At 40.6% G+C, this 24,190-nt stretch overlaps 1 protein-coding gene across 3 annotated transcripts in view; it reads left to right on the forward strand.

The window, feature by feature from the left end:
- The window catches only part of ADAMTSL1 (ADAMTS like 1), a 913,450-nt gene that overhangs the window by 838,991 nt on the left and 50,269 nt on the right, over positions 1-24,190 (forward strand). For all 3 annotated transcript variants that reach the window (XM_044271585.1, XM_044271577.1, XM_044271588.1), the window contains 5 exons: positions 9,858-10,068; positions 12,822-13,001; positions 14,151-14,304; positions 16,101-17,232; positions 22,057-22,184. In XM_044271585.1, coding sequence (XP_044127520.1) covers positions 9,858-10,068; positions 12,822-13,001; positions 14,151-14,304; positions 16,101-17,232; positions 22,057-22,184 — 1,805 coding nt within the window. The remainder of the gene's footprint in view (positions 1-9,857; positions 10,069-12,821; positions 13,002-14,150; positions 14,305-16,100; positions 17,233-22,056; positions 22,185-24,190) is intronic.

The raw sequence follows: 24,190 nt of genomic DNA on the forward strand, positions 1-24,190 counted from the left end.
TCCACAATCACATGGATTTCTGCAAGGCCCATTCAGGTGAATTGTACAGTCATAGAAATTTTATAAAATATCTGTCCTCACAAAGCTTATATGTTCTGTTGAAACTGGCAGCCCCTCTATTGCACATATGTTTTAAAGAATTTACAATCAGTGGCGTAACTAGAGTGCTATGGGCCCCATGGCAACCTTTGGATCAGGGCCCCTCCCCCACGCCGTGCCCAGTTGCACCCTCTGTGTCCGCAGTTGTTACACCCCTGGTCCCTGATCGCCCAGTAATGCCCCCAGTAATGTCTCTCACTGCCCCCAGTAGTGTCCCCCAGTGCCCTCAGTAATGTCCCCAGTAGTGCCCCCACAGCCTCTAGTAGTGTTCACCACTGTCCCCCCAATAATGTCTCCAGTAGGGTCCCCTACTGCCCCAGTAGTGCTCCCCACAGCCTCTAGTAGTGTCCCCCACAGACCCCAGTAGTGCACCCCACTAGTATCCAACACAGCCCCTAGTAGTGTCCCCCATTGCCCCACTAATGTCCCCAGTAGTGTCCCCCACTGCCCCCAGTAATGTACCCAGTAGTGTCCCCCACTGCCCCCAGTAATGTCCCTATTAGTGTCCCCCATATCCCCAGTAATGTTCCCAGTGGTGCCTCCCACAATCCCTTGTAGTGTCCCCGACTGCCCACAGCTCCGGCAGTGCCACAATAAAACTAGTCACACATTAAGCAACTGGGTGGAGCCTAACCACCTGCTTAATTTGTGACTAGTTTTAGTGTAGCAGCGCTGGGGCCTGATGCTGGAGGCCTAGAGACTGGAGAAGTGCATATCATGTAGGTGAGATGAGCGCTCTGACGGGGCCCGGCATTAAGTACAGTGAAAATGCCGGGCCGCATTACATGTGAGCGCAGCTGGCCCCCTCCACCCTCTGTGACCGCGATTGTTACGCCCCTCTTTACAATATATATTGTTTGCCTCAACTGTATGTATTTCTTCCACAATTACCTTATAGTGAGAACTTTAGTCTTGCAAAAGAATATTAAGATAATTTTCCAAAGAAACATATTTGGAATCCATGTGGTGTACACATTTTAAGTATTTTGAAGCCCTCCTTTTTCTTTAAGACATTTGACAAAATAGTTTAGGGTCAGTGACACCAGATACTTCAAATAAAGGTAATGGCAAAAGGCACAGTTGTGTATATGTCATACAAGGTCAGGACATTGCCTTAAATAGCAGCCTGTGGCCTATGAGGGTGAATAGTGGGGCAGGGATCTATGGGCTCCCACGCCCTGCTGCAATATTCAATTGTATCCTAATTCTGAGGACAGTGATAAATTTAAAGGGGTTACTGTTGACCAATGCATTCGTAAGATTACTATATGGCACTTACTAATATAGACATTTTCTATATTTCATAAGTTATGCCCTTTTGTTGGATAAGCCATTTGTGCCGTCCACACAAAGGTCTTGTCCATAAAATGGCTGCTAATGGAGGGTGATGTAACCAGGCAAATCCCCTCCATGTGAGACTGTAAGTGGCCCGTGGCCAGCACCACAGACAGCTGCTTGGAACAAGACTCCGTTTTTTTTGTTTTCTTTCCTTGTCCACCTCGCAAGCATGTGACTTGGGCACTATAGTGGTCATTACTATGGGCAGTCAAGCCAGCATTTCAAAGGTTTAAAGGTAGGGATGGCTTGTTGCTGTGGTCTGCATCTCACCTCCTAAGCCCCCTTGCTAATTTAGAGACAACTGGGAGAGACGGATAAACATAGCAACTGGTCCTGACCACCACAGAAGGGCAGTTTTTTATGCTGCGCTGACCCTGCCTACATTCGTTGACCCCATCTTATTGTGTTGCTCTGCCTTCATTGAATTTAGACCTGCCTACAACATGGGGATCACTTTGAGTTTTTTTCCTGGGCCACTTTAAGTTCCCAGTTCACCCCTGAATACTTTGCCCTCTTAGACAGAACACACCAGTCAACACACCAGTACAATGTAGCCAGTTTGAATAAATGATTAGCAAGCTTTAATGGGGCACAGCATCAGGGAGGGGACAACACATGGTCAGCAGACTGGACATCATTCTGCATCAGTGAACGCTGAGATCTTGTGGCAACGCGAGGGCAGGGCAAAATGGGGATCACAACTCAAATAGAGTGGTGTGTAGTTTGTAAGTTCATTGGATTATGAGGATACTTTCAATACTATGTCTTATTATGTCGCTGCACAGCCCCTCTGAATCTGCACACTAGAGGTCTTTACTATCCACGTGAACAATCTGTCCTGCCACCTGACTAAATAACCAACCATTCCAGCTTTATGAGCTCTGTAATAGAGTTAATGAGATACTTATGGCGTTTAGTCGGAGGTTTCTGTGTGGCATTAATCATTATTTAATTATGTAAATCTCTTATACTATTAATTCTTTATTTAAGGCTATACACCAGTGCATGGTCACAAATCAGCCCCAAGCTGAGCGTGACAACATTAATAAGTCACTGTGCACGGTCCAAATTTTTCAGACAGCTCCTTCTCTTTAATTGTTTTTCCACTTGCCTAAAGAATTTTGTCTTATTATACTTTGGCAATTGGTTTCCATACACAATGTCCTTACTGTTGGTTAAAAGTCACATTTTGACAGTAGATCAGCCTCTGGCTCCATGTCCGGCCTCAAATTTAACCAGCTTAACCGCAACACTGTTACTGCAGGATAGTGCTTGTTATAAAAAAAAAAATCAGAATCTTTGCCCACTACAATTTAACAGCTTCATGTCTTTTGTAGCCTTAACCATGTAGATTTTTACATTCTTTTTTTTTTTTTTGGAACAATTGAGAGGAAAAAAATACAAATTCCTTAAAAATATAAATATTTCACACTTTTTCTCAAATCGGATAAAATTTACCATATTAATGCTGAGGGTCAACGTTTGGAATTCCTTTGACAAACCACATTTTAGAGTTACTACAGGTTTCTACCAGTTGTAGCCAATGGTATCTTTATTTTCACATCCCTGCAAAAAATAGTACAACTATTCAACTTCAGCAGCTTGTGCCGGTATAATGACATTGTTCTTTTTTTTTTCTTTTTTTTTTGTGCAATGAAACTTGGAAGATTTTCAAAGCACAAGCTAAATAAAATCCACTACTTACTATTTCCTGCAGATTTTGCCAAGAAGTAGAAAACAGGGAGCTCAATGACTAGAACTAGAATAAAGGAAATTGCTGTGAGCTTTACAAAACCAGTCATCCAGTAGATTTGGTTGTATGAAGGCAAAGTATACATTCCAGGCAAATATCAGATTGGCAGGGAAGAGATTTTATTCCTTTGGTTCCTTTCCAATATATTCGCAAATAACCTGGAATTATGATTGTTTTTATTTTATGTTTTTTTTTTTATTATGATAAAAATAATATAAGCCCCTGCACTTTGTTACACTGGTTAAATTATGCTTTTCAGTAGACTTGAACGAATCGACCTTCGGATCATAGATCTGAAGTCGATCTATTCAAATACTTCAAATAAAATGCTGTTATGCATTAAAATGTATTGGCTCTATGGAGCCAAAGTAAATTTTTGCCTGAAGTCGCACAAAACTTCGGTGAATGCCTATTGTATTCATTTTGCAAAACAATATAAAATAGCAATCTGAACTGGGCTTTGGTACTGGCTGGTACAGAGGTACCAAAGCCCAGTTTGGATTGCTATTTTAAATTGTTTTACGATACGCAGATATGGTAGGAATTAGCTGACATGTGGCGCGACTTCGAGCAAGAAGAACTTTGGCTCCACGGAGCCAATACATTTTAATGCTTTACGGCAACAGCATTAAAATCAAAGTATTTGAACGATTCAACTTCAGATCTTTGATACGAAGGTAGATTCTCTCAAGCGTACTTATCAGCTTTGTACACTGTACAATCAAGGCTGCGTTTATAGCCCACATGGAAGCACACACTCATGAAACTGTGCAAAATATTGTATTTTACCGGGTAAATGGTTGATTAGATAAGAGACCAAAAAAATAATCAATATAAATTATAATCAACAAATGGAAATGTCTGTAGTGCCCAAAATTAAGATTAAGGAAGAATAAGCATCTAACTAATACAGATACAGAATGTCCTTTAATATAACAATCAGAAACAGTTTCTGGAAGATGTAATTGCTTTTTATGGTGAGAACAGGAGCTTCTTCAGGTTTCTGTACAGAATACACATTATATCAGAATACTAATATGAAGCTGCCCTCATCTGGGGTCTAAAAGATCAGCTCACCCTGGCACAGGTAAAGAGTAGTACATGAAAAGTGGTGCTTGAAAGTTTGTGAACCCTTCAGAATTTTCTATATTTCTGCATAAATGTAACCTAAACCTACATCAGATTTTCACACAAGGCCCAAAATTAAAGAAAGACAGTCAAAGGAGTAAAAAAAATTGGCTTGGTCTTTTATTTATTGAGAAAAATTATCCAATATCACATTTCTGTGAGTGACTTCCTTGTACAGGGCAAAGAACTGCAACTAAACATCTCTAGTAATTGTTGATTAGTCCTGCACATTAGCTTGGAGGGATGTTAACCTATTCCTTCGTACAAAACAGCCTCAATTCTGTTATGTTGGTGGGTTTCCTCCCATAAACCAAATGATTCAGGTCCTTCCACAACATTTCTATTGGATTAAGGTCAGGACTTTGACTTAGCCATTCTAAAACTTATAATGTATTTCTGGCACAGATTGCGGCACACCGGTTAGTTGCGCCGCAATATACAACATTTCCCCGCTCATTCATCATTTTCTATGCCTATTTTAAGCTTAGAAAATGGTCCAAATGTAATACAGCTAGGAAGCTGAAAATAAGGCTTCTTATTTAAGCCAAAAAGTTCTATTTTGGTTTCCTCCATCCACAAAACATTGTTCCAGTATTCTTCTGGCTTGTCTAGGTGATCTTTAGCAAACTACAGACAGGCAGCAATGTTCTTTTTAAAGAGCAGTGGCTTTCTCCTTGCAGTCCTGCAATGCACACCATTGTTGTTCTGTGTCCTCCTGATGGTGGACTCATAAACATTAGCTAATGTGAGAAAGGCCTTTCTTTTCTTAGAGGTTACCTTGCGTCCCTTTGTGACGTCATGCTTGTGACGATTGCATGCTTTGCTCTTGTTGGTTGACCACTCCTGGGGAGCGTACTAATGGTCTTGAGTATGATCCATTTGTACACAATTTGTCTGACTTTGGGTTGGTAGAGTCCAAACTCTTTAGAGATGTAACCTTTTCCAGTCTGATGAGCATCAAGGACTCTTCTGTTGAGCTCCTCAGAAATCTCCTTGTTTGTGCCATTATACATCTCCACAAACATGTTTTGCTAAGATCAAACTTTGATCCATGTTCTTTAAATAAAATAACTCAACCTCTCACTCCTGACTCTAATTTCACCTTCACATTATCTGAAAATAATAGGGGAAATTTATCAATACTGGCATTTGTAATGCCAGTTTTTATGTAGTTTGTGATGATGTCAGATGCAATCAAGTTATTAAGAGGCACAACCTAGGAGCTGGAGTATGTTTCAGGGATTACTTGCACCTGAAAATTGATCTAAGTTATGGTAAAAGTGTTGGGATTGTTAACCCACACCTACCTGATCAGGCCCTGCCCACTTTTAACAAAATTGGCGAGCGTGACTGAGAATGGCAATGGCACAAATCTTTCCACAAAATGAGGCAATGCCGTTTTGCCACCATAATTTAATTGTAGGGGGCTTGATCATTTCTCCAATTGTATCCTAAAGCCATTATAACTTGAAGGACCACTGTATTATGCCTGTAGTAAAATACACAAACTGTCCCTTATTCATAAAATCATTTGGAGCTTAAAGATTAATATATTTGAAAACATTACAATTATGTTATATAAATTGTGACTTTATCAAGCAAATTTGATTGTCCCCACAGTGACCTACTGTAATAAGTAATGCTGTATGGATGAAAAGATACTACAAACAGCAGGAAGATGAAAAGAATTGCCGCTTTCTCCCTCTACTGTACTTACAAATCATTGTATGGATTTATAGTATTCCAAAGGAATTGTCCTAAACTCTTGTATTATATTTGCATGTAGTTCTTGCCCAAGCATCCAAATTCCCTTTTGAGAACAGGTTATGGTCAATATAATCTGTATTTTCAATGATGTGATACCATTGCTTGGTTTTACAGGAGAACTGGAGTTTTGCTTCTCTTTTGTTAAACCATCAGAGTGCAGCATGTTACAGATTAGTTTGTAAAATGGGAAGGTCAGTTCATAATAAGCTGGAACATTGTGCAGAACACACAGCTGCAGCACAGACCTAGAACCTAAAACACTCATGTACAGTATGTCTTCTTGTTTCAACTGCCTGGAACAGTATCCATGCAATGTGTGATCCAGATAAAAACAAAGAAAAGGATGTGCTCCCATATTTTATTACATGTGGTTAACTATATCCACATTTCTTTGCTTATTAATGGCGTCTGTTTTTATCATTAGAAGAAAAAATAGAAAAGGGAGTTGACTGAAAGGATATTAGGGATAGGGGGAATTTGGGAAGGAGAGGGGCAAAGGGGAATATGAGGCGCCAAGGGATAACACTCGAAGGTGGTAATCAAAGATGGAAGTGGTGGATATAATAGAAACGTAGACAGCTCCCCAAACCTAAAAAGGAATCAGTATACACCAGTGAACTGTTAAATAGATTAGGGTAAAAAGACGGTCAACTGTGCTTTTCAGGAGTGTCCTGAGAGCACCAAGGGGGCGCCACAGAGCCAATGAAGATGAAAGGTACTGAGGAATGTAGCTATTGGTGAACAATAGTAATAGATATTGAAGAGTATAAAAATTATGCATATACAAACACACATATGTACATGTATCTGTGTCTCCTGCTCATTCATGATTTGTGCTCGCTAATGGACATAATGCAATGATAAAGGACTTACTTTACCAAGGAGGTGGGTATAGGATAAAATCAAGACATCTATACCTCAGCCTCACGCGCCAAGGTCGCTTTAAGATTGTAGATAAGGCTTCTTTGTCCCCAAAATGATGGCATCGGGGCTCCGGGATGAAGTAGAAGTCTTTAATAACTAAAATAAAATTTTAAAAAATGTGGTGTCCCCTCGGTTCTCTCAGGACACTCCTGAAAAGCACCGTTGACCGTCTTTTTACCTTTATCATTAGAAAGCAGCATTGGTAAACTACAATCAGCATAGGCACGCAGGCATGTTAGTAGTTATGCATGTGTCAGAGAATTTCTGACCCACTAGTAGTACGTATTCCAACATTATGATACACTCCTAAAAAAAAAATTGTGCTTTATTCTACTGGTTTAGTATTATACACTATAGCTGATGGCTCTTCATTCGTACTTCTTTTAGATCACATTGTTCCTACTGGTAGCTTGGTTTCTTGAGTAAATGATGCAGAAGGGCCACCTTCAACTAGACAGGACATGTCTGTATGGGAAACCTTAACCGGTATTCAAGCAGGATATATTATCAGTGCTGTCTGTTGGGTTATCTGTGAATCATCCCATAAGAAAGTGACCTTTTGGGACCCATTATTGTACCAGAGCCTAGGCCCGCCATTGTTTATTGAGTGCTATAACCAGTCCTAATTAACAAATATTATTTTCATTCAGCCTGCACTACTCTCATTTTTTGCCTTCATCCTGGCACCACAGTGGGTCCAAGTTTTAGGTTCCAGATTTTGGACCCCAACAGTAACCCACATAAATGTGTTGCTGCATAAACTGCATACAATTGCAATACAAGAATTGCCCCATTGCATGATTTTAATGGCATAGGGTATGTGACTGCTATAGTACATGATTTTAATGACATAGGGTATGTGACTGCTACAGTACATGATTTTTTTCTTACATTTACTGAAAGTATGTTCTGTTTCCGCAATAGCATAGGCCATTCATTAAATTTTACTATTTGTGGATGATCTTGCCCACCCCCACAACCTTTGTATAGGTGCATTCAGTGAAGTTTCCCAACAAGACATGGATCTCCTTTTAGTGCGATTCTATGACAGAATAAATTTCTGCACAATGAATTGTAACTAGCCTCTGGGGATGGGAACTGGAGATATAAATGGTACTCTTTATCTTAAAAATCTCCTTTTACAATGCACTTACCCATCACAGCTCCATTACCTAATAATCTACATTGAACCATGAGATCACAGCTTTGCTTTTTTTACTGCCGTTATCTTTATTTCATTATACATTTCAGGACACACTGTCAACTCTTCACAATTATATTGTGAATTACTCTAATCCATTTGTACAATTGGTTGCAATTTCCTCCACTTTAGTCCTGATGTTTACTTATTCTCTACACATGTTCCTAGTCATCCAAATGAATAGTGTCAAGAAAGTAGTGCTAAATTCACCACTACGCACATATGTGAGAGATTAATAGGCATAAATGCAGTTAATTTATAGCATATCCTCCCCATCGTGGACCCCCTCCCCCAAATATGACACTTAGGCAAACTATGGGTTATAAGGCAGGATATGATCATTCTATAAAGCATTTTTCATTGATGTGGAATGTCTAAGTTGCAGTGATAAAAATTAGACATGAAAATCATGACCACTGGGTTGTATTATACATCAACGATCTGTTTCCTTGCCCAATATTTCAGTAATTTCATGGGAGTCTATCAACAAATTGTCTTCTAATTGGGTGCAGTTTAAAAGGACGCTGATATATAGTGTGTAACATTTAGATTAGTGTGGAGCAGCATTAAACTCATTCGTTTCATTATTTCAAATTTTTTTATATCAGAGTCTTGGTAAAGTCACAAGCTGACCATTTGATTGTTCTATTATCATTGCAGCTCTCTGTTTTATGAAAAATGTATTATTACATGGTGAAAATATATATAGTTATGTTGCTTGTAAGCGATGTCAGTGATTTAAAGGGATTTTACAGAAGTTTTATATTTATGTCTAAACCTCAGGATAGGCCATTAATATCTGATGGGTGGGGTCTGACACCCAGCACCCCCACCGTTCATCTGTGCAGTAGCTCCAATGTGGAACTCCTCTGCTCTCTCTACTGTATAGTGGGTGGCAGGGGCGTAGCTAATGGCTCATGGGCCCTGGTGCAAGAGTTCAGCTTGGGCCCCCCTTCCCTCAGTGCATTGTGTGTCTTCTTATGTGGCACAAGGGTCTTTGGGCCCCCTCAGGCCCCTGGGCCCAGTAGCGACTGCTACCTCTGCACCCCCTATAACTACGCCCATGGTGGGTGGAGCTGGTTACTGCAGCCATGCTCCCATTGAAGTGAATAGCATTTTGAGATAGGAAGAAGAAAGATATGTTGGGAAATATGATTGTTTGATCACAGATGTTTTTTCTTTTGACCAAGTTGTAAAAAGTCAGAGTTATAGTTAATAAAGTTTGAAAAGACATATGTTCATCAGACTCAATTTGTTATACTTCAGTGTAGAACCAGAGGAAGTCAAAACAACTCCCACATGACAACTATCTCAATTTTTGACTTGTAATATTATATTTTTCTCGAAAGGCATGCAGGCCCATTTAAAATAAATTTCATGAATAAACCATGACAGCTTCCTCACGCAGATACAGTAGTCTTTCATCTTTTACAGAAATGAAGTCCCTTCTGTATTGATAGGGAAACTGTCCCCTCTGTAACCTCTGAAATGCATCCTTCATTAAAAAAAATGGATAAGCATGCTATAGTATACAACAGATATAATAAGATTTACTCTATTAAGCATCGAAATATACTAAATTATCATTAGGGAAAACATTCAATTAGCAACATTTGATTGTGATGATTTCTTTCTCTTTTCTTCCAGATGGGAAATTGGAAACTGGAGCTCATGCAGCTTGACTTGCGGAGTGGGATTGCAAACGAGAGATGTATTTTGCTCTCATCTCCTGTCACGAGAGACAAATGAAACGGTGGTCTTAGGAGATGACTTCTGCAAACAACCTAAACCAACCTTGGTGCAGGCCTGTAATCGCTTTGACTGCCCGCCAGCATGGTATCCTGCAGAATGGAAGCCGGTAAGGCGAAAGAGCTTATTAGTAACTTTTATTATCATGATGAAAGTCTGCGATAAACCTGATTTCCAAAATGCCTACTCAGTTGCATTGATTTTCATTTTAAGGCTGTGTAAGGGAAACATTTTTTGAATTTTAGTAGAATCAATTTTAGTGAGGTGAAGATATTGCCTGATGATGGTTAGAAATATTTTTCTTCATTTCCTCAGCCAGAATTGACATTGTAGGTATGACTACTTATTAGCATGGCCTTACTAGCATTAGCCTATTTGATGTAAATACAAGTATAATATGCATTTCTTTAGACTCTTTGATATCTTATAATGTTTTTTTATGTTGGCACAGCAAGGTAATAGATTTAGGCCTCCTGCACACTTTCGTTTACGTTCCGTTTTTTGAGTTCCGTATACGGACCTTATACGGAACCATTTATTTCAATGGATCCGCAAAAAAAAACGGAAGGACGTATGTCTTCCGTTTCCGTATTTCCGTTCCGTTAAAACATAGAACATGTCCTATTATTGCCCGCAAATACTGATCCGTGGGTCAATGGGTCTGCAAAAAAAAACAGAATGCATCCGTATGTCTAACGTATCCGTTTCGTTTTTGCGGAACAATCTATTGAAAATTTCATGCCCAGTCCAATTTTTTTATGTACTTACTGTTTAAACATTATTGTATGCTTCTGTTTCCGTTTGCAATACGCCAAAAAACGGATCAAAAACGGAAACCAAACGGAAAAATGGAACTGAAGCGGAAACACTACTGAAACAAAAACGGAACGACGGATCCATGAAAAACAGACCGCAAAATACTGAAAAAGCCATATGGTCGTGTGCAGGAGGCCTTTTTTGGAGTCATATCTAAAGTCGCACATCATGTTGTCCAGATGTGATGAGATGGATATAGAAAACTCATGATATCAAAAAGTGCTAAAAAGCAAAGTTATGCTTACTACAACTGTAGGCAGCCCGAACCACCAGAAAAAACTATATGTAGTGTCAGTAGTGAAACGTTGGGTTTGATTGTTTTTTTCTTGTGAAAATGTACATTATGTCTAAATAAGGTCAAAAAAAAAATCTAATTCTCAAACTTTTGTGAATTCTGTTCTTAGATGGAGATACCATATCATATAGTGGCACCCTTTCTCATTATCTATCATTACATTGCGCTTTTATAACTAACTTTACTATGTATACTCTATTAATCTTTTACTTTAAAAAAAATGATTTAATATGTGTAACATCCTTCTCCATTTTACCCAAAATCAGAGTTGAAGGATCACATTTTAACTGATTTTACTACAAAGAACTTTAAGTGAAGTTCTAAAATTGTAGTAAAAGTAGAGGATAAATTGGGAAAAGGGGGAGAGAAGCCTGGATGCATTTAAAAGTCGAAATTTTTTTGGCAGATGAGTTTATTATAATCAAGGCTTATATCCTTCAAGATGATAAAGAAGAAGCAGTATAAATTTGAAGCTGTATTTATTTAAAGATGCCTGGTTTTGGGGGCCATGCCAGCAAAAGAGCCTAACTTCTTTTCAGCAGATTTTTATAGGGGGAGCCACTCTGCCAAAAAGGTACACAAAATAGAAAAAAAAAAAGAGTTAACTCTTTCAGCGCAAGCTGCTAACTTATTACAAGGTTGAGTAGATAGCAAGTTTTTTAGACAATTACAAATATGAATATGTTGGAATTACTTTAAGGGATAATTTTTAACAAAATAATAAGTGTAACTAACTCATATAAATGTGTTTAAACTAGCTTAGGCCCTGAATCATTCAAATACTAATGTTGTGTATAGTTAACCCTAAGGTATGGAAGTCAAAGTGAATGATGTATGATTTGATTTTTCCCAAGTACAGTATGACCACCCCTTATTTAAAACGTCTAAAGATTCTGAAAAAATAGCCTTCTTGTGCCAAGCACTTATTATAAAAATCTGATGAATTCCAGTGTTTAGTGCAATATTGCATTTAACCTACTCCTATGTCCCAAGAGCCAACTGTAGTCTTAATTACATTTACCTTTGATTAAAATACTAATTTTGGAAATCAGCATGTGTACTTCAAAGATCTGACTCACTCTGACAGTATGCCTGGTCATATAACTTATCATACCCTTAAATCTGCAGTCTTAGTTAGCCCACCTGTATAGCCTGGAGTTTCCCTGTGGTAGACTGCGGTGTTCATGCTCTCGTCTCATTCAGTGCTCCTGCTTCTTTGGATGTACTTTTGACTGCTAGTACCATAATGTTACAGCAACGGCCCATGGCCACCGATACATCACTCACTGGTCCTGGGTTTCTGTATCTCGGCGCCACAGAACCATCCTCTGCTCTCCCCTTCCCAGTAGACCTGGCTGCCGGGGTTGCACTGTCCCTACACACAAGCTGCGGTTCCTGTGCCCATAGGGCAAACTCACTCTCCCTCTGGTCCTTAAAGGGCCAGCGTGAACCCTAATCTGCTCCAGCCTATGGCTGGCTACTATGGGGTATTTAAGGCACTTTCCCCTGTGGGGGGCTGCCTGAGCAATAGATTTTTAGTGTGCCGGTAACCTGGAAAGGTGTATGTTGTGTTGTATGCCTGTGTCACGACCGCTATCCCAGCAGCAGTCGTGTCGTACCATTCAACATGAAGATACTGTACAGTTGTAAGTTCAAATTTACATAAAGGTGCATAAGAAAGCATTATACTGAGATAATTTGGGGAATGAACTTAGACCATTATGTATAACTAAACCTTCACTTATTCCCAGTGCACACAGTCTTGTGGGGGAGGTGTACATATTCGTGATGTCCTCTGCAAGCAAAGACTTTCAGATGGCAGTGTCCTGGAACTGCCAGAAACATTTTGTTCATCGCCAAAGCCAACATCTCAAGAAATGTGCGAGAATGAAGATTGCCCACCAGAGTGGCATTTGACTAAGTGGTCTCAGGTATATCGCAACTCTTATAATTATTACTATTATTATTGTTGTTCAAAAATTTTCAATTTTTTTACTAAGAGGAAGACATTTTCAATATAGAAACATAATATAAAGTCACACTCTGTCTCTAACGTGTGGGAAAAATTGGAACAGGTGCTTCATAAATATAATGCTTATCCTGAACACCATATTTGTCAATATATTTACACCATCATATAATATATTAGTAAACTGGCAGTCTGCCGCCACCACTAGGGGGAGCTCAATGCATAGTAATTTATGCAGTTTCTATTAAAATCAATGAAAACTGTAGAATCTCTATGGACTGAGCTCTCACTAGTGATGGGTGATAGAAAATACAGTGAATTTACAGTATGTGTTATGGGAGAAACACTTCGGTGCTGCCCCTCCGTCCCCAGGCCCCATTTCAGTCACATGGTCTGCCTCTATGGTAGGTATGCCACTGCATGTGTCTAAAATTGGTTACAACAGTAAAGTATCAAAATGAATGGACTAGTTCTTCAAAATATGGTAGAGATGACTCAATCTTCTGTAGATTATGGCATTATATAGGATTACAGACAACGAGGAATATCTATTAAGACCTGCATTGGGTACACCAATCCTAATTTGTCCCTCAGTGGCATGAGATGTGCCACAGTTATTAAGAGGTGCGCACCTTTTAACAATTGTCACGCATGTCGGGTCTCCCATGCACTAGACCTGCACCAGAGCCAGGCAGTGAAAACGTCAGCACACCTGGCCCTGTCAATCAAAGTGCAGAGGGCCTGGTGTTTGCAGAAAATGTTGAGCCTCTAGGTGTAAAGGCAACGCCCCCGTTGCTCCTAGAGGCTCATTTGCATACATAAAAAAATATTGTTTCTCAGCAGTGCAGGCACATATGAACATGGGACCCACACAGATGTCTTCAGCTGCCAAGTGCACATGTAACAGATCAGCCAGTGTCATAGATACAAATCTGTTGACAGATGAGGGTTAAGTCTACATAAAGTTGGCTTCTATTTTTCCACATTGTATACACAGTATCATATAATTATGATACAAATTGGCAAAATGTAATTATTGCAGTGTTCTAAAATCTAGATGTATTGAAATCAGCTAAAGGTGTTCATTTACTGAATGTCCTGTTTCTTTTAGTGCTCAGTGTCTTGTGGAGAAGGAACACAGATCCAAGACGCAGTTTGTAGGAAGAAAATGAAGACTGGGGAATACGTTGTGATAAATTCATCTATATGCGCTGGTTCAGTCCTTCATCCCATGACCCGCCCTTGCTCACTGGCGCCATGCACTAGTAATTTCTATGGTTTTCATTTACATTTTACATCACGTTATATTTATAACGTTACTTTTTAACATTGTAATAATAGATGTATTGCAGAATTTGCCTTAGGAAAATGCAGCCATATAAGTTAAAGGGTTATTCCAAGACTCTGTACTATGCTGGCAAACGATTAATGAACTGTGGCAGTGATCGCTACCCTATTGCCATCACATAGCAGGGGTTTCCAAGATTCACAGTGCTGATTTCCTGCTGCGTCCCCTTTCGGTTTCTCCCTTCACACCGGTGCTCCCAGTCACTCAATGTACAGGGACCTGCAGCACAGTCCAGTTCAAGTGAGTGAGGCCTGGCTGCAGTTCCCTGTGCTGCCGGTGGCTGGGAGCGCCTGTGTACATGGAAAACTGTGAAGTGGATGTACTTTCATTATCAGAACCGGTAGAAGTCCCAGAGGTCCAGCTAATCATAACGTGATGTCATTTCCTAGCAATATGCCATCAAATACAAGATCGAAATTCACTTAAAGGGGTTGTGTCACTTCAACAAATAGCATTTATTATGTAGAGGAAGTTATTACAAGCCAATTACTAATGTATTGTGATGGTCCATATTGCTTCCTTTGCTGGCTGGATTCATTTTTCCATCACGTTATATACTGCTCGTTTCCATGGTTACGACCACCCTGCAATGCGTCAGTGGTGGTCGTGCTTGCACACTACAGGAAAAAGCGCCAGCCTCTGTGGTGTCATGGACCGTGGGGCCGCATATAGGCTGGTGCTTTTTCTTACTGTGTGCAAGCATGGCCACCTCCGATGGATTGCAGGGTGGTCTGTAACCATGGAAATGAGTGTATAATGTGATGGAAAAATGAACCTAGCCAGCAAAGGGGGCACAATCACAATACATTAGTAAGTGACTTGTATTAACTTTCTCTACATAATAAAGGCTATGCTTAAGTGAGACAACCCCTTTAAGCATTTAAACAGGACCCGTTACCAAACAAATGCTATGCAATCTGACAGCACCATGTTATAGAGCAGGAAGAGCTGAGCAGATTGACATGTAGTTTTGTAGGAAAAGATACAGTAAAACCTACAACTGTACATTTATATCTTTGCATTTTTCATATTCCTGTGAATACCTATTGGTACAGGACTGATTGTGTGTATAAGTGTGCATACAGAGATAGCTGCCAGTCACTGATAACACCTCCCTCCTGTAACAATAGTTCTTCACAGGGCTGCAGAAATAAATGTAAAATTTACAAGTTTTACTGAATCTTTTCCCACAAGACTATATATCGATCTGCTCAGCTCCTCCTGCTCTATAACATGCCGCCTGCAGACTGCACTGCATGTCGTGGTGACAGGAAGTTCATATTCACTTCTCTATTCCACTAGCTGATTCAGAGTAGTACAAGGCTGAAACCCAATGAAAAGTTGAAACCAGCACACTTTGCCATAAATCTCCTTCTTCTTTATTATTCCGTATTAAAAAAACATCATCATGGTGCAAAAAAATGTTTTTAAAAAAAGGCCTATTTTTGTCGGACATGTCTCATGTGTCCTTTCTCATGAGCATGAGAAAGGACACAAGACACATAGAAACACATAGCCCATTTTTTTTATTTTTTGCACCATGATGGTGTTTTTTTATATGGAATAATAAAGAAAGAGTTTTATAGCGAGTTGTGCTGGTTTCATCTTTTTATTAGATTTCCTTTATTGCGCTCCTTTTTATAGTGTAATTATATACTGTCTCTTCCTATTCGATTTTCATGCCATAACTATTATTGTTTTTTCTGTTTTAAGGACCAAAGTTTGGTCAGAAAACAAATCCTCAAATTGCCAGTCTGAGAAAAATATATATCCAAACAAGAAAACATAAGAAGTTGCAATTTGTTGTTGGCGGATATGCTTACCTCCTCCCAAAGACCTCCTTTGTGCTTAAGTGCCCTGTAAGGCGATACCGTAAACCCCAGATTATATGGGAGAAGGATGGCAAACACTTGATAAGCTCAGAGCACATTACTGTTGCACCACATGGATACCTCAAGATTCATCACCTTAGATCTTCAGACACGGGAGTGTACACATGCCTGGCAGGATCTAGCCAAGAACATTTTGTGATCAAGCTCATTAATGAAAACAATAAAATTGTTTCTCATGCTTTTAGAATAAGAGATGATGAAACTGTTAAAAAAATTAAAAAAAATGAGGCTTATAATCGGCCAGAAAAACATCAAACTGCAAATCTGTTTAACAGAAGCAAGACAGAAAAACAAATTCAAGGCTCAGATGCAAGTAGTCGCTATGATGATATAATCTCAAGGCTAATGGCTTTAAAACCTTGGTCAGAATATTATGTGGATCCAGCTGACCCTCAGGAGTCTTTTGAAAGGAACATCTCCTCAGAGGAAGATCATGTTGTGGAGCACTCTTTAGCAAACACTGTTGTCATCGATATTAAACGCATAGATGATATAATTCAATCTTTGTCTCAACAACCTGTTGAACTCCATGACAACAACAGCAGACACCTGTTATCCCAGTTGGCCCATGAGTTAGCACGGAGCTACCTAGAGAACCATAAAGCACCTGTTTTCAAGGCAGAGCATAAACAGGTTATTGCTGGAAGATCAGAATATTCATTTTCCAAACCTGTTTCTGGCTTCTCCAGCTCCTGGAGATCATCATCAATGGAGTCGGAAGTATTTGAACCTCATGAAATTCTTCCAGAACATTCTTTTAGGAAACCAGTAATTCTTAGAAAAATATCTGCAGCTCAACATTTTTCTGCTTCTGAAGTTGTAACTCATATCGGACAGACAGTGGCACTGGCTAGTGGAACTCTCAGTGTGCTTCTGCATTGTGAAGCCGGTGGAAACCCTAAACCAGTTATTAGCTGGGCCAAAAATGGAGAAGAAGTAAAATATAGTAACAGGTAAGAAACGTGACAACACATTGCTAAGTGATCTTGATACACCATGAATTCAAATTGCTTTCTTCACTAGTAATGCGTACAGTTTTACGGTTTGCAGCACATCCTTTAACCCTTTCATGACCGGAGTTCTTTTTGCGTTTTCGTTTTGCGCTCCCTGCCTTCCCAGAGCCATAACTTTTTTAATTGTCTGTTCACATATTCACATAGCCATATGAGGGCTTGTTTTTTGCGGTACAAGGTGTACTTTCCAAAGCCACCATTTAATATTGCATATAATGTAGTGGAAAGCGGAATTTTTTTTTCAAATGGGGTCAAATTGCAAAAAAAAAAGCGATTCCACCACAGTTTTACATTTTGTTTAATTACGATGTTTGATGTACGATAAAACTGACCAGTTACTTTTATTCTACAGGTCAGTACGAATCTGGCGATACTCTATATGAATAGTTTTTCTTGCGTTTTGGTAGTGATAAAAAAATTAAAAAGTGGGAAAAAATCTGTTTTCGTTTTTGGTCTCTATAATTTGACCCCTATAACTTTTTTGTAACTATGTGTATGGGGGCTCATTTTTTGTGGAGCAATCTGAACTTTTCTTGGATACCATTCTGGGGTGTATGACTTTTTGATCACTTTTTATTAAAAAAAAATTAGAAAATGAAGCAACCAAAAAAGGCGAATCAGCCATTTGGATGCTTTTTTCCGTTTCGCTGTTTGCCATATGGGGAATATATTTTTATACTATGGGCGTTTTCGCACATTGCAACTCCCAAGATGTGTATTTTTTATTTTCTTTTTTGGGAAGTTGGGGGTGATTTGAATTTTAATATATTTTTTTTTTTTTACACTTTTTATAGTTCTCATAGGGAACTATAACATGCAATCATCTGATTGCTATTATCATAGATTCCAATGCACTTGCATTGAAGTCTATGGTGATTTCACTACTTTCCTATGAAGCCCTATTACAGGCAAGGGTTCCATTGGAAATACTATGCAGCAGCCTTGTGTCATTCACAAAGACAGGGGTTGCTGCATACACGCTCCGACTCCTCCGATCGCCACACGGGGTGGTCGGAGCACAACCGAAAGTGCGCACCTTCGGTTTCAGCGTGCTCAGATGCCGTGGTCAGGATTGACCACGGCATCTGAGGGGTTAAATGTCTGCGATTGGCATTACTGCTGATTGCGGACATGAGCCGCAGGTGTCTGCTAAAAGAAGAAGACTGACACCTGCGGCTATGGCACCTGCAGCGGCAGGAGCGGGCCCCATCTTTAAACACCATCCCAGCCCCGTACATGTACGGCGCTGGGCGTGAAAGGGTTAAAATAATTATTTATAAAGGTAGCTGTAATTTTGTAATGTGTTTCGTTTACCTTTATTGCTCCTATCTTCTGTTCTGGGCTGTGGTCACATGGCCTGGTCCATGCAGCTCTTACATATTTCCTGTGATATCATGTCCATACAGGGGCAGAGATAGGGGAGTGTTTATGTAACTAGCTGGTGGGAGGAGCTATACACTAGCTGGGTGGTGTTAGGGGCAGTGATAGGCGAGTGTCTATGTAACTAGCTGGTTGGAGGAGCTATAAACTAGCTGGGTGTTGTTAGGGGCAGTGATAGGGGAGTGTCTATATAACTAGCTGGTGGGAGGAGCTATAAACTAGCTGGGTGTTAGGGGCAGTGATAGGGGAGTGTCTATGTAACTAGCTGGTGGGAGGAGCTATCAACTAGCTGTATGTTGTTATGGGCAGTGATAGGGGAGTGTCTATGTAACTAGCTGGTGGGAGGAGCTATAAACTAGCTGGGTATTGTTAGGGGCAGTGATGGGGAAGTGTCTATGTAACTAGCTGGTGGGAGGAGCTATAAACTAGCTGGGTGGTGTTAAGGGGAGTGATGGGGAGTGTCTATGTAACTAATTGGTGGGAGGAGCTATAAACTAGCTGTATGTTGTTATGGGCAGTGATATGGGAGTGTCTATGTAACTAGCTGGTGGGAGGAGCTATAAACTAGCTGGGTGGTGTTAAGGGCAGTGATAGGGGAGTGTCTATGTAACTAGCTGGTTGGAGGAGCTATAAACTAGCTGGGTGTCAGGGGCAGTGATAGGGGAGTGTCTATGTAACTAGCTGGTGGGAGGAGCTATAAACTAGCTGTATGTTGTTATGGGCAGTGATAGGGGAGTGTCTATGTAACTAGCTGGTGGGAGGAGCTATAAACTAGCTGGGTATTGTTGGGGGCAGTGATGGGGAAGTGTCTATGTAACTAGCTGGTGGGAGGAGCTATAAACTAGCTTGGTGGTGTTAGGGGCAGTGATGGGGAGTGTCTATGTAACTAATTGGTGGGAGGAGATATAAACTAGCTGGGTGTTAGGGGCAGTGATAGGGGAGTGTCTATGTAACTAGCTGGTAGGAGGAGCTATAAACTAGCTAGGTGGTGTTAAGGGCAGTGATAGGGGAGTGTCTATGTAACTAGCTGGTTGGAGGAGCTATAAACTAGCTGGGTGTTAGGGGCAGTGATAGGGGAGTGTCTATGTAACTAGCTGGTGGGAGGAGCTATAAACTAGCTGTATGTTATTATGGGCAGTGATAGGGGAGTGTCTATGTAACTAGCTGGTGGGAGGAGCTATAAACTAGCTGGGTATTGTTGGGGGCAGTGATGGGGAAGTGTCTATGTAACTAGCTGGTGGGAGGAGCTATAAACTAGCTTGGTGGTGTTAGGGGCAGTGATGGGGAGTGTCTATGTAACTAATTGGTGGGAGGAGATATAAACTAGCTGGGTGTTAGGGGCAGTGATAGGGGAGTGTCTATGTAACTAGCTGGTAGGAGGAGCTATAAACTAGCTAGGTGGTGTTAAGGGCAGTGATAGGGGAGTGTCTATGTAACTAGCTGGTTGGAGGAGCTATAAACTAGCTGGGTGTTAGGGGCAGTGATAGGGGAGTGTCTATGTAACTAGCTGGTGGGAGGAGCTATAAACTAGCTGTATGTTGTTATGGGCAGTGATAGGGGAGTGTCTATGTAACTAGCTGGTGGGAGGAGCTATAAACTAGCTGGGTATTGTTAGGGGCAGTGATGGGGAAGTGTCTATGTAACTAGCTGGTGGGAGGAGCTATAAACTAGCTTGGTGGTGTTAGGGGCAGTGATGGAGAGTGTCTATGTAACTAATTGGTGGGAGGAGCTATAAACTAGCTGTATGTTGTTATGGGCAGTGATAGGGGAGTGTCTATGTAACTAGCTGGTGGGAGGAGCTATAAACTAGCTGGGTATTGTTAGGGGCAGTGATGGAGAAGTGTCTATGTAACTAGCTGGTGGGAGGAGCTATAAACTAGCTGGGTGGTGTTAGGGGCAGTGATGGGGAGTGTCTATGTAACTAATTGGTGGGAGGAGATATAAACTAGCTGGGTGTTAGGGGCAGTGATAGGGGAGTGTCTATGTAACTAGCTGGTAGGAGGAGCTATAAACTAGCTAGGTGGTGTTAAGGGCAGTGATAGGGGAGTGTCTATGTAACTAGCTGGTGGGAGGAGCTATAAACTAGCTGGTGTTATTAGGGGCAGTGATAAGGGAGTGTCTATGTAACTAGCTAATGGGAGGAGCTATAAACTAGCTGGGTGTTGTTAGTTGCAGTGATAGGGGAGTGTCTATGTATCTAGCTGGGGGAGGAGCCATAAACTAGCTGGTGTTGTTAGCAGCGGCGCTAGAGCTTTGGCAGAGAAAGGAGAAGTGCATCATGGGTTTGGTTGGATACAACAGGAAGTGCAACATACAGGATGGAACAAACCAGAGGGATTTCTTTACATGATGAAAACGGGTCAGGACAGTCCAAATTGAAAAAAACAAAGCATTCGGAAGATGCACGTGAGGTTAGCAGCTGCATGGGCATATCAGCCTGAAGAAGCTGACGGAGCGTCAGTGAAACGTGTAGCTAAACTAAAACCCAATCACTTTGTTTATGTCTAGTTTTATACTAAAATAAAGTGTGGTTAAATCTTAGCGCCCCGGCAGTACTGCTATTTTTTTTTCTCTAAACTTACCAGTGTTCATATGTCATATATCTCCACTTTGATTGACAGGACCAGGTGTGATAATGTTTTCCCTGCTTGGCCCTGTCAATCAAAGTGCAGAGGGCCCAGCAGTTGAATAGGGAGCAGAGCCTCTAGGAGTAACAGCAACGCCCCCATTGCTCCTAGAGGCTCATTTGCATATATTAAAACTTCATTTTATCAGCAATGACACATATGAACATAGGACCAACACAGATGTCTTCAGCTGCCAAGTGCACATGTAACAGGTCAGCCAGTATCAAAGGTACAAATCTGCTGACTGATGAGCTTTAAATGGAACTCTATGTTAATGGTTTATCTCCAGTTAAAACTGACCTGTACCAATTCAGTTCCCTGTGTCGGCCTTCTTTCATGATTACAGTTTATATCACATGTACATCAGGGATCAGGAGAGTGGGCTATTTTATAAACATAAGTGGGCACCCCCACATCTTCTTTTTACTTGATTATGACTTATTGAATTTTTCTCAGTAAAAATACAGGTGAACCATACATCTATCTATCTATCTATCTATCTATCTATCTAATAATATCTATCTATTTACAGTATCTATCTATGAGTATTTTATGTAATATCATTAAAAAGTGCAAAGATAACAAAATGTAAACCATAAAATATCAAACATTTCTTTGTAACATGATTTCCCTGCATTCTCAGTCGTCTGCATTATATGGTTCATAATAAATAATAATTAAAATATGAATATATTAGCTAACAGATTGAATTGTCACCCTTGTTTCATTAAACACTGGTTTTCATCTGCTATTTCAGGATGCTTCTAAAGTCAGATGATTCCTTGGAGATATTAGAACCAGTTGAAGCTGATGTTGGCTTCTACACCTGCAATGCCACCAACTCTCTGGGCTCTGCCTCAGTGTCAATTGCCATTACTCTTGCAGGTAGGTGATAAATAATGCTTTCTTCCTAAGCTTTAGAAATAGCTTTCCAGTGACCTCTGAAAAAGTTCATTAATCTGGTTCTCTCTGTCTTTCATCTTTTAACTGTATCAGTCAATAGTTTGAAAGACCTCTTTCAAACTAACGGTATAGGGGAGATTTATCAAAACTGGTGCAAAGGAAAAGTGTCTTAGTTGCCCAAAACAATCAGATTCTACCTTTCATTTTTCAGAGCTCTTTTGGAAAATGAAAGGATCAATTTCATTGGTTGCTATGGGCAACTAAGCCAGTTTTCCTTTGCACCAGTTTCGATAAATCTCCCCTACGAGTTCTGGTAGGTTGTTTTGGTAGAGAACACCTTGCTGGAGCTCTCTGTGCTAATGGAGTCTAGCAGAAATCCGGCCACTATCTGGCAAATATGCACGCTGCTGTTTTTTGCTGACCGAATCCCAGCAGGTAGCCACTGACTCTCCGCGGGACCCCGTTATAGACAATGGGACCAGCAAGCATGCCGGATCCTGAGAGCTCCAGATCTCATAATGCTAGTGTAAGACTTATTGTAGCAGGGTTAGCACTCAATCTCTTAACTCAAATTTCTTAAATCCTAGTGTTATCTTGAAACAAAAGCAGTTGAAAAGCAATTGAAGGTGTTTCGTTAGTTTAGATAACACATCTCAGAAATCTCAGAAAGCATGAGTGTTAACTCTACTAAATAGGTATTTAGAGTCTGAAAAACTTTTCCCCCAAATAGAGACAAATTGGCGTCCACGGATATATACCCCTTCTAAGACATAGATATGGGTACTTGTGATGAAACATCCCCTTTTAAGTTGCCCTTTAGAACTCTTTACAATGTTTCTTACTGCATATCTAACTAGCCTCCTAAGAAAATGTCCATTTAAACCAATGGCACGGTCTCAGATTTCAAACAAGAAAAATATATGATCAATGACAGTCTTCACCAATGTGATCTTCTCTCCTGACATACAGTATCAGGAAATCATTGTGACTGGATTTCCCCTCCAGTTTGAGTAACATGTAATGACAAATGCTAATTTAGAAGTAAAATGTGCTTAAAGGGCTTCTGTCACCCCACTAAACTGATTTTTTTTTTTTTTTGGGCTAGTCAAATTAGTTATATTGCGATATATGACAATATAATTGTGTTACTTACTTTGATCCAGCAGTTTCTGCAAAAAACGAAGTTTTATAATATGTAAATTCGGTCTCTACCAGCAAGTAGGGAGGCTACTTGCTGCTAGCTGCTGCAGAAATCCGCCCCCTCGTCGTGTTGATTGACAGGGCCAGCCGGGATCTCCTCCTCCGGCCAGCCCTGTCGGCATTTCAAAAATCGCGCGCCTGTGTGGATTCGGCGCAGGCGCTCTGAGATGAGGAGGCTCGTCTCCTCAGAACTCCCTCAGTGCGCCTGCGCTGATGACATCACCGAAATAGAAGACGTCATCGGCGCAGGCGCACTGAGGGAGTGCTGAGGAGACGAGCCTCCTCATCTCAGAGCGCCTGCGCCGAATCCACACAGGCGCGCGATTTTTGAAATGCCGACAGGGCTGGCCGGAGGAGGAGATCCCGGCTGGCCCTGTCAATCAACACGACGAGGGGGCGGATTTCTGCAGCAGCTACCAGCAAGTAGACGCCCTACTTGCTGGTAGAGACCGAATTTACATATTATAAAACTTCGTTTTTTGCAGAAACTGCTGGATCAAAGTAAGTAACACAATTATATTGTCATATATCGCAATATAACTAATTTCACTAGCCCAAAAAAAAAAATCACTTTAGTGGGGTGACAGAAGCCCTTTAAAGGGAATCTGTTCGCTCCAAAATACCCCCAAACTACAGTAAGCGGGGTATAGGGTAAGTGACGCTGAGTCCGGTTATGCCATTTTTATCTTCATACTCACTTGCATTCTGACGCTGTGCTCCCAGAAACCAGCAGCAAAATGCATTGATAGGACTCCTTTTCGAGTCCTCTCCATTATGTGCAGGAGCAC

The sequence above is a fragment of the Bufo gargarizans genome, chromosome 1 (assembly GCF_014858855.1).
Source record: "Bufo gargarizans isolate SCDJY-AF-19 chromosome 1, ASM1485885v1, whole genome shotgun sequence".
Taxonomy (NCBI): domain Eukaryota; kingdom Metazoa; phylum Chordata; class Amphibia; order Anura; family Bufonidae; genus Bufo; species Bufo gargarizans.